This window comes from Melopsittacus undulatus, chromosome 24, assembly GCF_012275295.1.
Source record: "Melopsittacus undulatus isolate bMelUnd1 chromosome 24, bMelUnd1.mat.Z, whole genome shotgun sequence".
NCBI classification, from domain to species: domain Eukaryota; kingdom Metazoa; phylum Chordata; class Aves; order Psittaciformes; family Psittaculidae; genus Melopsittacus; species Melopsittacus undulatus.
In genome coordinates this window covers 234,349-245,777 of record NC_047550.1, presented here as the reverse complement: position 1 = coordinate 245,777, position 11,429 = coordinate 234,349, and the positions used below count along the sequence as shown (strand labels likewise).

At 59.3% G+C, this 11,429-nt stretch overlaps 2 protein-coding genes across 2 annotated transcripts; one reads left to right on the top strand and one right to left on the bottom strand.

Moving 5' to 3' along the window:
* Window positions 1–208: 208 nt before the first annotated feature.
* POLR1G (RNA polymerase I subunit G) lies at window positions 209–1,952 on the top strand. Its single transcript, XM_034072111.1, has 3 exons — window positions 209–215; window positions 708–828; window positions 1,566–1,952. The coding sequence occupies exons 1-3, from the start codon at window positions 209–211 to the stop codon at window positions 1,900–1,902; spliced, it is 465 nt and encodes a 154-aa protein (XP_033928002.1). The 3' UTR covers window positions 1,903–1,952.
* A 399-nt stretch (window positions 1,953–2,351) lies between these two features.
* On the bottom strand, window positions 2,352–10,541 carry ERCC1 (ERCC excision repair 1, endonuclease non-catalytic subunit). The gene is made up of 9 exons (XM_034072155.1): window positions 10,516–10,541; window positions 9,567–9,692; window positions 7,449–7,552; window positions 6,008–6,107; window positions 4,591–4,667; window positions 4,031–4,130; window positions 2,679–2,750; window positions 2,529–2,597; window positions 2,352–2,447 (listed from the first exon to the last, which is right to left on the bottom strand). Exons 1-9 carry the CDS (start codon window positions 10,531–10,533, stop codon window positions 2,394–2,396), a joined length of 720 nt encoding a protein of 239 aa, XP_033928046.1. The 5' UTR covers window positions 10,534–10,541; the 3' UTR covers window positions 2,352–2,393.
* Window positions 10,542–11,429: the final 888 nt, after the last annotated feature.

Below are 11,429 nucleotides of genomic sequence, written 5' to 3'. Positions count from 1 at the left end.
GAGGGGGCGGGGCGGGGGGGGAGCCTGTGCCTTTAAATGCGGCAGCCACCGCCCAGGCCACGCCCATAAGGGGCGGGGTTATGGATGACCACGCCCCCTACACTGACTGCCGGAGCGTACCAAGGACGCCGCGGGGGGGGAAGGGGCGGGGTATGGGGGGGGGGGCGGGGCCGGAAAGGGGCGGGGCTACGCGGAGCAAGAGGCGCACATGGAGGGTGAGTGGGGGGGACTATGGGGGGCAAATGAGGATATGGGGGGGGCATAGGGGATATGGGGGTGTCCATAGGGATATGGGGGGGGGGCCCAGGGATATGGGGGGTTCCATAGGGACATGGGGGTGTCCATAGGGATATGGGGGGGGCACAGGGATATGGGGGGTGCCATAGGGATATGGGGTGTCCATAGGGATATGGGGGGGGGGGCAGGGATATGGGGGGTTCCATAGGGACATGGGGGTGTCCATAGGGATATGGGGGGGGGGCCCAGGGATATGGGGTGTTCCATAGGGATATGGGGGGGTATAGGGGATATGGGGGTGTCCACAGGGACATGGGGGGGGGCGCACGGATGTGGGGGTGTTCCGTAGGGACATGGGGGGGGTCCCACAGAGACATGGAGGGGGGCATTGGGATATGGGGGGGGCAAAGGGATATGGGGGTTTCCATAGGGACATGGGGGGGTTCCCATGCCCTAAATGCCCCCCCCAGGCCCGTTACGGTTCCAGTGCCCCCCCGAGTTCGAGGCTGCCCCCCCCCCGGGCCCTTCCTTGGTTGGTGCCGCCCCCGAGCTGTGGCTGATCCGGGCCCCCCCCGACTTCAACCCCGAGAGGTCAGAGCCGGGGGGGGACAAAACATTGGGGTGAATGGGGGGGCACAGACCATTGGGGTGAATGGGGGGGGCACAGAGCATTGGGGTCTATGGGGGGGCACAGAGCATTGGGGTCTATGGGGAGGCACAGAACATTGGGGTGCATGGGGGGACACAGAGCATTGGGGTCTATGGGGGGGCACAGAGCATTGGGGTGAATGGGGGGGCACAGAGCATTGGGGTGAATGGGGGGGCCACAGAGCATTGGGGTCTATGGGGAGGCACAGAGCATTGGGGTGAATGGGGGGGGCACAGAGCATTGGGGTCTATGGGGGGGCACAGAGCATTGGGATCTATGGGGGGGCACAGAGCATTGGGGTGCATGGGGGGACACAGAGCATTGGGGTCTATGGGGGGGCACAGACCATTGGCTTCTATGGGGGGGGCACAGAGCATTGGGGTGCATGGGGGGGGCACAGAGCATTGGGGTCTATGGCGGGGGCACAGAGCATTGGGGTCTATGGGGGGCACAGAGCATTGGGTTCTATGGGGGGCACAGAGCATTGGGGTCTATGGGGGGGCACAGAGCATTGGGGTGCATGGGGGGGGCAAAGAACATTGGGGTGCATGGGGGGTCACAGAACATTGGGGTGAATTGGGGGGTCACAGAGCACTGGGGTGCATGGGGGGGCACAGAGCATTGGGGTCCATGTTGGGGTGCACCATCTCCATTGCCCCCCCCATCCTTTCCCCCCCAGCCTGGAGGGCTGCTCCGTGCCCCTGGACCACTCGGTGCAGTTCCAGCCGCTGCCGCACGGGGGCGCAGCTGAGCCCAGCGGCTCCCATTGCCTCTATGGGGCGCGGGGGGCGCCGGGGGGGGCCGGGGGGCTCCTCCTCTTGACCCCCACGGCCCCAAGCGGAGCCTTGGGCTGTGCCCCCCCCCTGCAAGGGGTCCTCTCCATCACCCAAAGCTTCGGGGCCCCCCCCGAGCCCCCCCCAGGGAGGAGGAAGAGGAAGAAGAGGAAGAAGGAGGTGATGGAGGAGCCCCCCGAGGGGGGCAGGAGGGGGAAGCACAAGGAGGAGGCAATGGGGTGACCCCCACGGCCCCATTACCCCATAGCCCCCCATTAAACACCATTAAACCACATTGCCCCCATTGTACTTTATTACTTCCCATTACTCCATAGCCCACATTGCCCCCATTGCCCCTCATTACCCTATAGCCCCCCATTACCCCTATTATCCCATAGCCCCCATTATCTCCCATTACCCCATAGCCCCCATTACCCCCATTACCACATAGCCCCCATTGCCCCTCATTACCTCCCATTACACCATAGCCCCCCATTACCCCCATAGCTCCCATTGCACCCTATTATCCCCATTACCCCATAAGCTCCCATTACCCCATAGCCCCCATTGCCCCCCATTACCTCCCATTACCCCCATTACCCCAATTACCCCATAGCCTCCATTACCCCCATTACCCCATAGTCCCCCATTACCCCCCATTGCTCCCATTGCACCCCCCCTTTCTGAAGCCATTCCATGGATAAATCCCACTTTATTCGGGATAGGGACAGGGCTCACTTAGGGGTCTGCAGGAAGGGCTCGTGCAGGACATCAAAGAGGCGCTTGGCCTATGGGGAGGAACATGGGGGGGGCCATGGGGGGACAATGGGGGTCACCGTGTCCCCCCCACCCCATAGCCCCCATCTCACCTTTTGGGGCCCCACACCAGGACAAAGGGATAGATCCTCCTTGGAAGCAGCTGCCATGGCTGCAAGTGACTGGGGGGGGGCACATGGGGGGGTCAGGGCTGTGCCCCCCCAGCCCCACTGTGCCCCATAGCGGGGGGGGTCAGGACTCACCCCAAAGGTGCTGAGCAGGCTCAGGGCATCTGTCCTGTTCACTGCCTTGATGCTGGTCAAGCAGTCGCTCATCTGGGGGGTGATGGGACCCACATGTAGGGGGTGAGGGGACCCCCACAATGGGGCAGTGGGACCCCCACAGTGGGGTCGATGGGAACCCCACATCAGGGTCAATGGGGTGATGGGACCCACACATTGAGATCAATGGGGTAAAGGCACCCCCACATTGGGGTCAATGGGGCCCCCAGCTGGGGTCAATGGGATCAATGGGACCCCCATACTGGGGTCAGTGGGACCCCCACATTGGGATCAATGCGACCCCCATCCTGGGGTCAATGGGATCAATGCGACCCCCATCCTGGGGTCAATGGGATCAATGCGACCCCCATCCTGGGGACAATGGGATCAATGGGTGTCCCCCCCCCCGGGTCAATGGGACCCCCAGATGGGGTCAATGAGATTAATGGGACCCCTCCAGTGGGGTCAATGGGACAGCCCCAGGATCAATGGCGTCAATGGGACTCTTCCATTGGGATCAATGGGATTTCCCCATGGGATCAATGGGACCCCTCCATTGGGATCAATGGCACTCCCATTGGGATCAATAGGACCCCTCCGTTGGGATCAATGTGACCCCCCATTGGGATCAATGGGACCCCCCCATCGGGATCAATGGGATCTCCCCATTGGGATCAATGGGAGGGATCAATGGGATCTCCCCATCGGGATCAATGGGATCTCCCCATTGGGATCAATGGAACCCCATCGGGATCAATGGCACTCCCGTTGGGGTCAATGGGATCAATGGGACCCCACTGGGATCAGTGGCACTCCCATTAGGATCAATGGGATCAATGGGACCCCATTGGGATCAATGGGACCCCCCCATCGGGATCAATGTGACCCCCCATCAGGATCAATGGGGCCCCATTGGGATCAGTGGGACCCCATTGGGATCAATGGGATCAAGGACACTCCCATTGGGATCAATGGGATCAATGGCACTCCCATCAGGATCAATGGGACCCCCTTGGGATCAGTGGGACCCCATTGGGATCAATGGGATCAGTGACACTCCCATTGGGATCAGTGACACTCCCATTGGGATCAGTGGGACCCCATTAGGATCAATGGGATCAATGGGACCCCATTGGGATCAATGGGATCAATGGCACTCCCATTGGGATCAATGGGATCAATGGGACCCCACTGGGATCAATGGGACCCCATTGGGATCAGTGGGACCCCATTGGGATCAGTGGGATCAATGGCACTCCCATTAGGATCAATGGGATCAATGGAACCCCATTAGGATCAATGGGACCCCATTGGGATCAATGGGCCCCGCTCACCGTGGGCACGAAGCCGCGCTCCCGTCGCTCCCGCAGCAGATCCGGAGGCTTCTGCTCGAAGGCTTTGAAGGTCTCCAGGTACCGAGCGGCCTCCTCGGGGCTGGGGGGGACATAGGGGACAATGGGGGGTCCATAGGGGATAATGGGGTGTCCATAGGGGATAATGGGGTGTTCATAGGGGAGAATGGGGTGTCCATAGGGGACAATGGGGTGCCCATAGGGGATAATGGGGTGTCCATAGGGGACAATGGGGTGTCCATAGGGGACAATGGGGTGCCCATAGGGGATAATGGGGTGCCCATAGGGGATAATGGGGTGTTCATAGGGGATAATGGGGTGTTCATAGGGGAGAATGGGGTGTCCATAGGGGATAATGGGGTGCCCATAGGGGATAATGGGGTGTCCATAGGGGACAATGGGGTGTCCATAGGGGACAATGGGGTGCCCATAGGGGATAATGGGGTGTCCATAGGGGACAATGGGGTGTCCATAGGGGACAACAGGGTGCCCATAGGTGACAATGGGGTGTCCATAGGGGACAATGGGGTCCCCCCCGGTACCTCCAGGCCAGCAGGAGGGTGCAGTCACTCAGGACACAGATCTTGGCCAGGTCCATCAGTGCCCTCTGGGGATCCTTCTGTGGCCATGGAGGGATGGGAGAGACGGGGTAAGGGATAAGGGATACAGGGATACAGGGATAAGGGATACAGGGTAAGGGATACAGGGAGAAGGGATACAGGGATACAAGGATAAGGGTACAGGGATAAGGGATACAGTCATAACGGATACAGGGATAAGGGATACACAGATAAGGATACAAAGATAAAGGATACATGGAATAAGGGATAAAAGGATAAGGGATACAAAGATAAGGAATACACGAGGTAACGAGTGCATGGGATAAGGGATGCATGAGACAAGGGGTACATGGGATAGGGGGTACATGGGATGCTGGGATCCAGGGATGAGGGATCCAGGATGAGGGATCCAGGGATGAGGGATCCAGGGATGAGGGATCCAGGGATGAGGGATCCAGGATGAGGGATCCAGGGATGTGGGATCCAGGGATGATGGATCCAGGGATGAGGGATCCAAGATGATGGATCCAGGGATGAGGGATACAGGGATGTGGGATCCAGGGATGAGGGATCCAGGGATGAGGGATCCAGGGATGAAGGATCCAGGGATGGGGGATCCAGGGATGAGGGATCCAGGGATGAGGGATCCAGGGATGAGGGATCCAGGGATGAGGGATCCTGGGATGAGGGATCCAGATATGAGGGATCCAGGGATGAGGGATCCAGGGATGAGGGATCCAGGGATGGGGGATCCAGGGATGAGGGATCCAGGGATGAGGGATCCAGGGATGAGGGATCCTGGGATGTGGGATGATGGGATGAAGGATCCAGGGATGAAGGATCCAGGGATGAGGGATCCAGGGATGAGGGATCCAGGGATCAGGGATCCAGGGATGAGGGATCCAGGGATGAGGGATCCTGGGATGAGGGATCCAGATATGAGGGATCCAGGGATGAGGGATCCAGGGATGAGGGATCCAGGGATGGGGGATCCAGGGATGAGGGATCCAGGGATGAGGGATCCAGGGATGAGGGATCCTGGGATGTGGGATGATGGGATGAAGGATCCAGGGATGAAGGATCCAGGGATGAGGGATCCAGGGATGAGGGATCCAGGGATGAAGGATCCGGGATGAGGGATCCAGGGATGAGGGATCCAGGGATGAAGGATCCAGGGATGAGGGATCTGGGATGAGGGATCCAGGGATGAGAGATCCAGGGATGAGGGATCCAGGATGAGGGATCCAGGGATGAGAGATCCAGGATGAGGGATCCAGGATGAGGGATCCAGGGATGAGAGATCCAGGATGAGGGATCCAGGGATGAGAGATCCAGGATGAGGGATCCAGGGATCAGGGATCCAGGATGATGGATCCAGGATGTTGCTCTCTGCTCTCACCACATCCACCTGCAGCAGCAGCACCCGCAGCACAAAGCCCCTGCCCAGCTCCCGCAGGCGCTGATGGATGTAATCAGGGTGAAGGTGGTGATAGCGCAGGCTGGAAACCAGAGACACCAGTTGGGACCCACCGGTACACACTGATATCCATTGATATCCATTAGTACCCACTGGTACTCACTGGTACGCACCGGTATCCGTTGATACCCATTGATACTCACTGCTACCCATTGGTACCCATTGATACCCACTGATACACATTGAAACCCACCGGTACCCACTGGTACCCATTGGGACCCACTGGTATCCATTGATACCCATTGGTATCCATTGGTACCCACTGGTATCCATAGATACCCATTGGTACCCACTGATACCCATTTGTATCCATTGATACCCACTGGTACCCCCTGATATCCAATGATACCCATTGGTGCCCAGTGATACCCATTGGACACCCGTGGGACACCCATTAACACCCATTGGACACCCACTGACACCCACTAACACCCATTGACATCCATAGGACACTCATTGACACCCATTGACACCCATAGGACACCCATGGGACACCCATTAACACCCATAGGACACCCATGGGATACCCACTGACACCCTTTGAGATCCTTTGAGACCTACTGGTACCCACTGACATCCATGGGACACCCATTAACACCCACTGACACCCATAGGACACCCATTGACACCCATAGAACACCCATTAACACCCACTGACACCCACAGGACACCCATTGACACCCATTAACACCCATAGGACACCCATTGACACCCATGGGACATCCATTAACACCCATAGAACACCCATTAACACCCACTGACACCCATAGGACACCCATTGACACCCATAGGACACTCATTGACACCTATTGACACCCATGGAACATCCATTAACACCCATAGGACACCCATTGACACCCATGGGACATCCATTAACACCCATAGAACACCCATTAACACCCACTGACACCCATAGGACACCCATTGACACCCATAGGACACTCATTGACACCTATTGACACCCATGGAACATCCATTAACACCCATAGGACACCCATTGACACCCACTGACACCCATAGGACAGCCATTGACACCCATGGGACATCCGTTAACACCCATAGGACACCCATTGACACCCATGGGACACCCATTAACACCGATGGGACACCCATTAACACCCACTGACACCCATAGGACACCCATTGACTCCCATAGGACACCCATTGACACCCACTGACACCCATAGGACACCCATTGACACCCATAGGACACCCATTGACACCCATGGGACATCCATTAACACCCATAGAACAACCATTAACACCCACTGACACCCATTAACACTCATAGGACACCCATTAACACCCATAGGACATCCATTGACACCCACAGGACACCCATTGCCCCCATTGCCCCCATCACCTGAGGAACAGGGCGCAGGAGCTCTGTCCCAGGACGTAGTCAGCGACAGTGTCCCCATATTCCCATGGAACATTCCGGATGAAGCGCAGCACTGGGTTCCCACGCTGGGGGGGGGGCAGTGGTTGGGGGTCCCCATGTGCCCCCCCCCCATGGCACTATGGGATCAGGGGAGGGATCCTGGCCCCAGCCAATGGGAGGAGGCGGCTGGGGGGATTTCAGCCAATGGGAGGAGGCACATGGGTGGGTGGGTGTCAGCTCTTGGCCAATGGGAGGAAGAGCCTGGAGGATGCCAGCCAATGGAGAGGAAGCTCTGGGGGGACTCCATATCCCAGCCAATGGGAGGGCAGGTCTGGGTAGATCCCAGCCAATGGGAGGGCAGCTGCAGTGGCTCCCAGGCAATGGGAGGGCAGCACTGTGTAGACCCCAGCCAATGGGAGGGCAGCTCTGTGTAGACCCCAGCCAATGGGAGGGCAGCAGCAGCAGCTCCCAGCCAATGAGAGGGCAGCTCTGTGTAGATCTCAGCCAATGGGAGGGCAGCTCTGCAGCACCCAGCCAATGGGAGAGCAGCTCTGTGTAGATCCCAGCCAATGGGAGGGCAGCTGCAGCAGCTCCCAGCCAATGGGAGAGCAGCTCCCAGGCAATGGGAGGGCAGCTCTGCAGCTCCCAGCCAATGGGAGAGCAGCTCTGTGTAGACCCCAGCCAATGGGAGGGCAGCTCTGTGTAGACCCCAGCCAATGGGAGGGCAGCAGCAGCAGCTCCCAGCCAATGGGAGGGCAGCTCTGTGTAGACCCCAGCCAATGGGAGGGCAGCTGCAGCTGCTCCCAGCCAATGCGATAACAGCTTGGGGGCTCCCAACCAATGGGATAGCAGCTCTGTGTAGATCCCAGCCAATGGGAGAGCAGCTGCAGCAGCTCCCAGCCAATGGGAGGGCAGCTCCCAGCCAATGGGAGAGCAGCTCTGCAGCTCCCAGCCAATGGGAGGGCAGCTGCAGCAGCTCCCAGCCAATGGGAGGGCAGCTCTGCAGCTCCCAGCCAATGGGAGGACAGCTCTGTGTAAATCCCAGCCAATGGGAGGGCAGCTGCAGCAGCTCCCAGCCAATGGGAGGGCAGCTCTGTGTAGATCCCAGCCAATGGGAGGGCAGCTATAGCAGCTCCCAGCCAATGGGAGGGCAGCTCTGTGTAAATTCCAGCCAATGGGAGTGCAGCTGCAGTGTCTCCCAGCCAATGGGAGGGCAGCTCTGTGCAGCTCCCAGCCAATGGGAGAGCAGCTTCAGCAGCTCCCAGCCAATGGGAGGGCAGCTCTGTGTAGATCCCAGCCAATGGGAGAGCAGCTGCAGCAGCTCCCAGCCAATGGGAGGGCAACACTGTGTAGATCCCAGCCAATAGGAGGGCAGCTGCAGCAGCTCGCAGCCAATGGGAGAGCAGCTGCAGCCTCTCCCAGCCAATGGGAGGGCAGCTCTGTGCAGCTCCCAGCCAATGGGAGTGCAGATGCAGCAGCTTCCAGCCAATGGGAGGGCAGCTCTGCAGCTCCCAGCCAATGGGAGTGCAGCTGCAGCAGCTCCCAGCCAATGGGAGGGCAGCTCTGCAGCTCCCAGCCAATGGGAGTGCAGCTCTGTGCAGCTCCCAGCCAATGGGAGAGCAGCTGTAGCAGCTCCCAGCCAATGGGAGGGCAGCTCTGCAGCTCCCAGCCAATGGGAGGGCGGCAGCAGCAGCTCCCAGCCAATAGGAGTGCAGCTCTGCAGCTCCCAGCCAATGGGAGTGCAGCTCTGTGTAGATCCCAGCCAATGGGAGTGCAGCTCTGTGCAGCTCCCAGCCAATGGGAGGGCAGCTCTGTGCAGCTCCCAGCCAATGGGAGAGCAGCTTCAGCAGCTCCCAGCCAATAGGAGAGCAGCTCTGTAGATCCCAGCCAATGGGAGGGCAACTGCAGCAGCTCCCAGCCAATAGGAGGGCAGCTCTGTGTAGATCCCAATCAATGGGAGGGCAGCTCTGCAGCTCCCAGCCAATGGGAGGGCAGCTTTGTGTAGATCCCAGCCAATGGGAGGGCAGCAGCAGCAGCTCTCAGCCAATAGGAGAGCAGCTCTGCAGCTCCCAGCCAATGGGAGGGCAGCTCTGTGCTCACCTGCCTGGGGCTCACCACGATGCTGCTGCTCCGGGGGCGGGGCATGGGTTGGGGTTGGGGGGGGGCAGCTCCGGTGCTGACCCCCCCCGGATCCGGAGCCTTGGGATCCGGTGGCACCGACGGCACCTGAGGGGGGCGGGGTCAGCTCCGGCCACGCCCCATGATCCACATGATCCACATGATCCACATGATCCCATGATCACATGATCCCTCATTGCTGGTGTCCCATTATCCTGGTATCCCATTATCCTGATACTCCATTATGCTGGTATCCCATTATCCTGGTATCCCATTATCCTGGTGTCCCATTATCCTGACACTCCATTATCCTGGTATCCCATTATCCCCATTATCCCTCTCTCCTGCTCTCCTGGTATCCCCAGTATCCCACTTCCCCTATTATCCCATCATCCCTTTCTCCTGCTCTCCAGTATCCACTATCCTGGTATTCCCACTCTCCTGGTATTCCCACTCTCATGGTATTCCCATTACCTCAGTACCCCATTATCCTTCTCTCCCGGTGTCCTGCTCTCTTGGCATCCCATTATCCCTGTCTTTTGCTCTCCTGGTATCCCCATTATCACACTGTCCCGGTATTCCCACTATCCTGGTATCCCATTATCACACTCTCCTGGTATTCCCAGTATTCTGGTATTCCCATTATCTCGGTATCCCATTATCCTTCTCTCCCTGCTCTCTTCCCATCCCATTATCCCTCTCCTTTGCTCTCCTGGCACCCCATTATCCCCTTTACCCCCATTATCCCATTACCCCCTCCCCCCTATCCCATCCCATCCCGTATCCCAGCCACATTCCCTGCATTCCCAGACCCCTCCCACGGATCCCGTCCCCTCCCCCCCCTCAGATCCCGGTTTTCCCTCCTGGATTTGGCTCTTCCCACGTCTCCATCCCCCCCCCCGTATCCCGGTACCGGACGCTCCTTCCGCACCTCCTCCGCCGCCGCCATCACTGCTTGGACGGGGCACAGTGATTGGCTGCGGCGCTGCCAAGCCCCGCGCTGATTGGCTACGGCTCTTCCGTGCCTTGCGCTGATTGGCTGGGCTCAAGCGCGCAGGGATACACCCCCCACCCCGAGGGGCTTTTCCCGCCACGGGGGCGGGGCTAAGGCAGGGGCGGGGCGCACGCTGATTGGCTGGGGTAAAGCGCGGGGAAACGCCCCCCTCCGTGGCGCGCTTTTACCGCGTGGCGGACACGGGGGGGGGGAGAACAAGGAGGCCCCGCCCCCCCCTCCCCCATCCCCTCCCTATCGCGATAGTTGGGATAGGGTCACACCATTGCTCCCACCCCATTGTACCCCAAAGTGCAGGAGGATGGACACCCCCAAACCCCTATAGTGGGGGGGATGGAGACCCCCAAACCCCTATAGTGAAGGGAGGGGATGGACACCCCCAAGCCTTTATAGTGGGGGGGGGTAGACACCCTCAAACCCCTATAGTGGGGGGGATGGACACCCCCAAACCCCTATAGTGGGGGGGATGGAGACCCCCAAACCCCTATAGTGAAGGGAGGAGATGGACACCCCCAAACCTTTATAGTGGGGGGGTAGACACCCCCAAACCCCTATAGTGGGGGCAGTGGACACCCACAAACCTTTATAGTGGGGGGGGGATGGACACCCCAAAACCCCTATAGTGTGGGGGGGATGGACACTCCCAAACCCCTATAGTGGGGGGGGGGGGGGATTGACACCCCCAAACCCCTATAGTGGGTGGGGGGATTGACACCCCCAAACTCCTATAGTGTGGGGGGGATGGACACCCCCAAACCCCTATAGTGGGGGGGGATTGACACCCTCAAACCCCTACAGTGGGGGGGGGGGGGGATGGACACCCCCAAACCCCT

Excerpts from the sequence above, each read along its gene's own strand:
- POLR1G (XM_034072111.1), top strand. Across the intron at positions 829-1,565 it reads CCCGACTTCAACCCCGAGAG|CCTGGAGGGCTGCTCCGTGC; the intron begins GTCAGAGCCGGG and ends TTTCCCCCCCAG.
- ERCC1 (XM_034072155.1), bottom strand. Across the intron at positions 7,553-9,566 it reads TCGTGGTGAGCCCCAGGCAG|CGTGGGAACCCAGTGCTGCG; the intron begins GTGAGCACAGAG and ends CCCCCCCCCCAG. Across the intron at positions 6,108-7,448 it reads TCCTGCGCCCTGTTCCTCAG|CCTGCGCTATCACCACCTTC; the intron begins GTGATGGGGGCA and ends TCTGGTTTCCAG.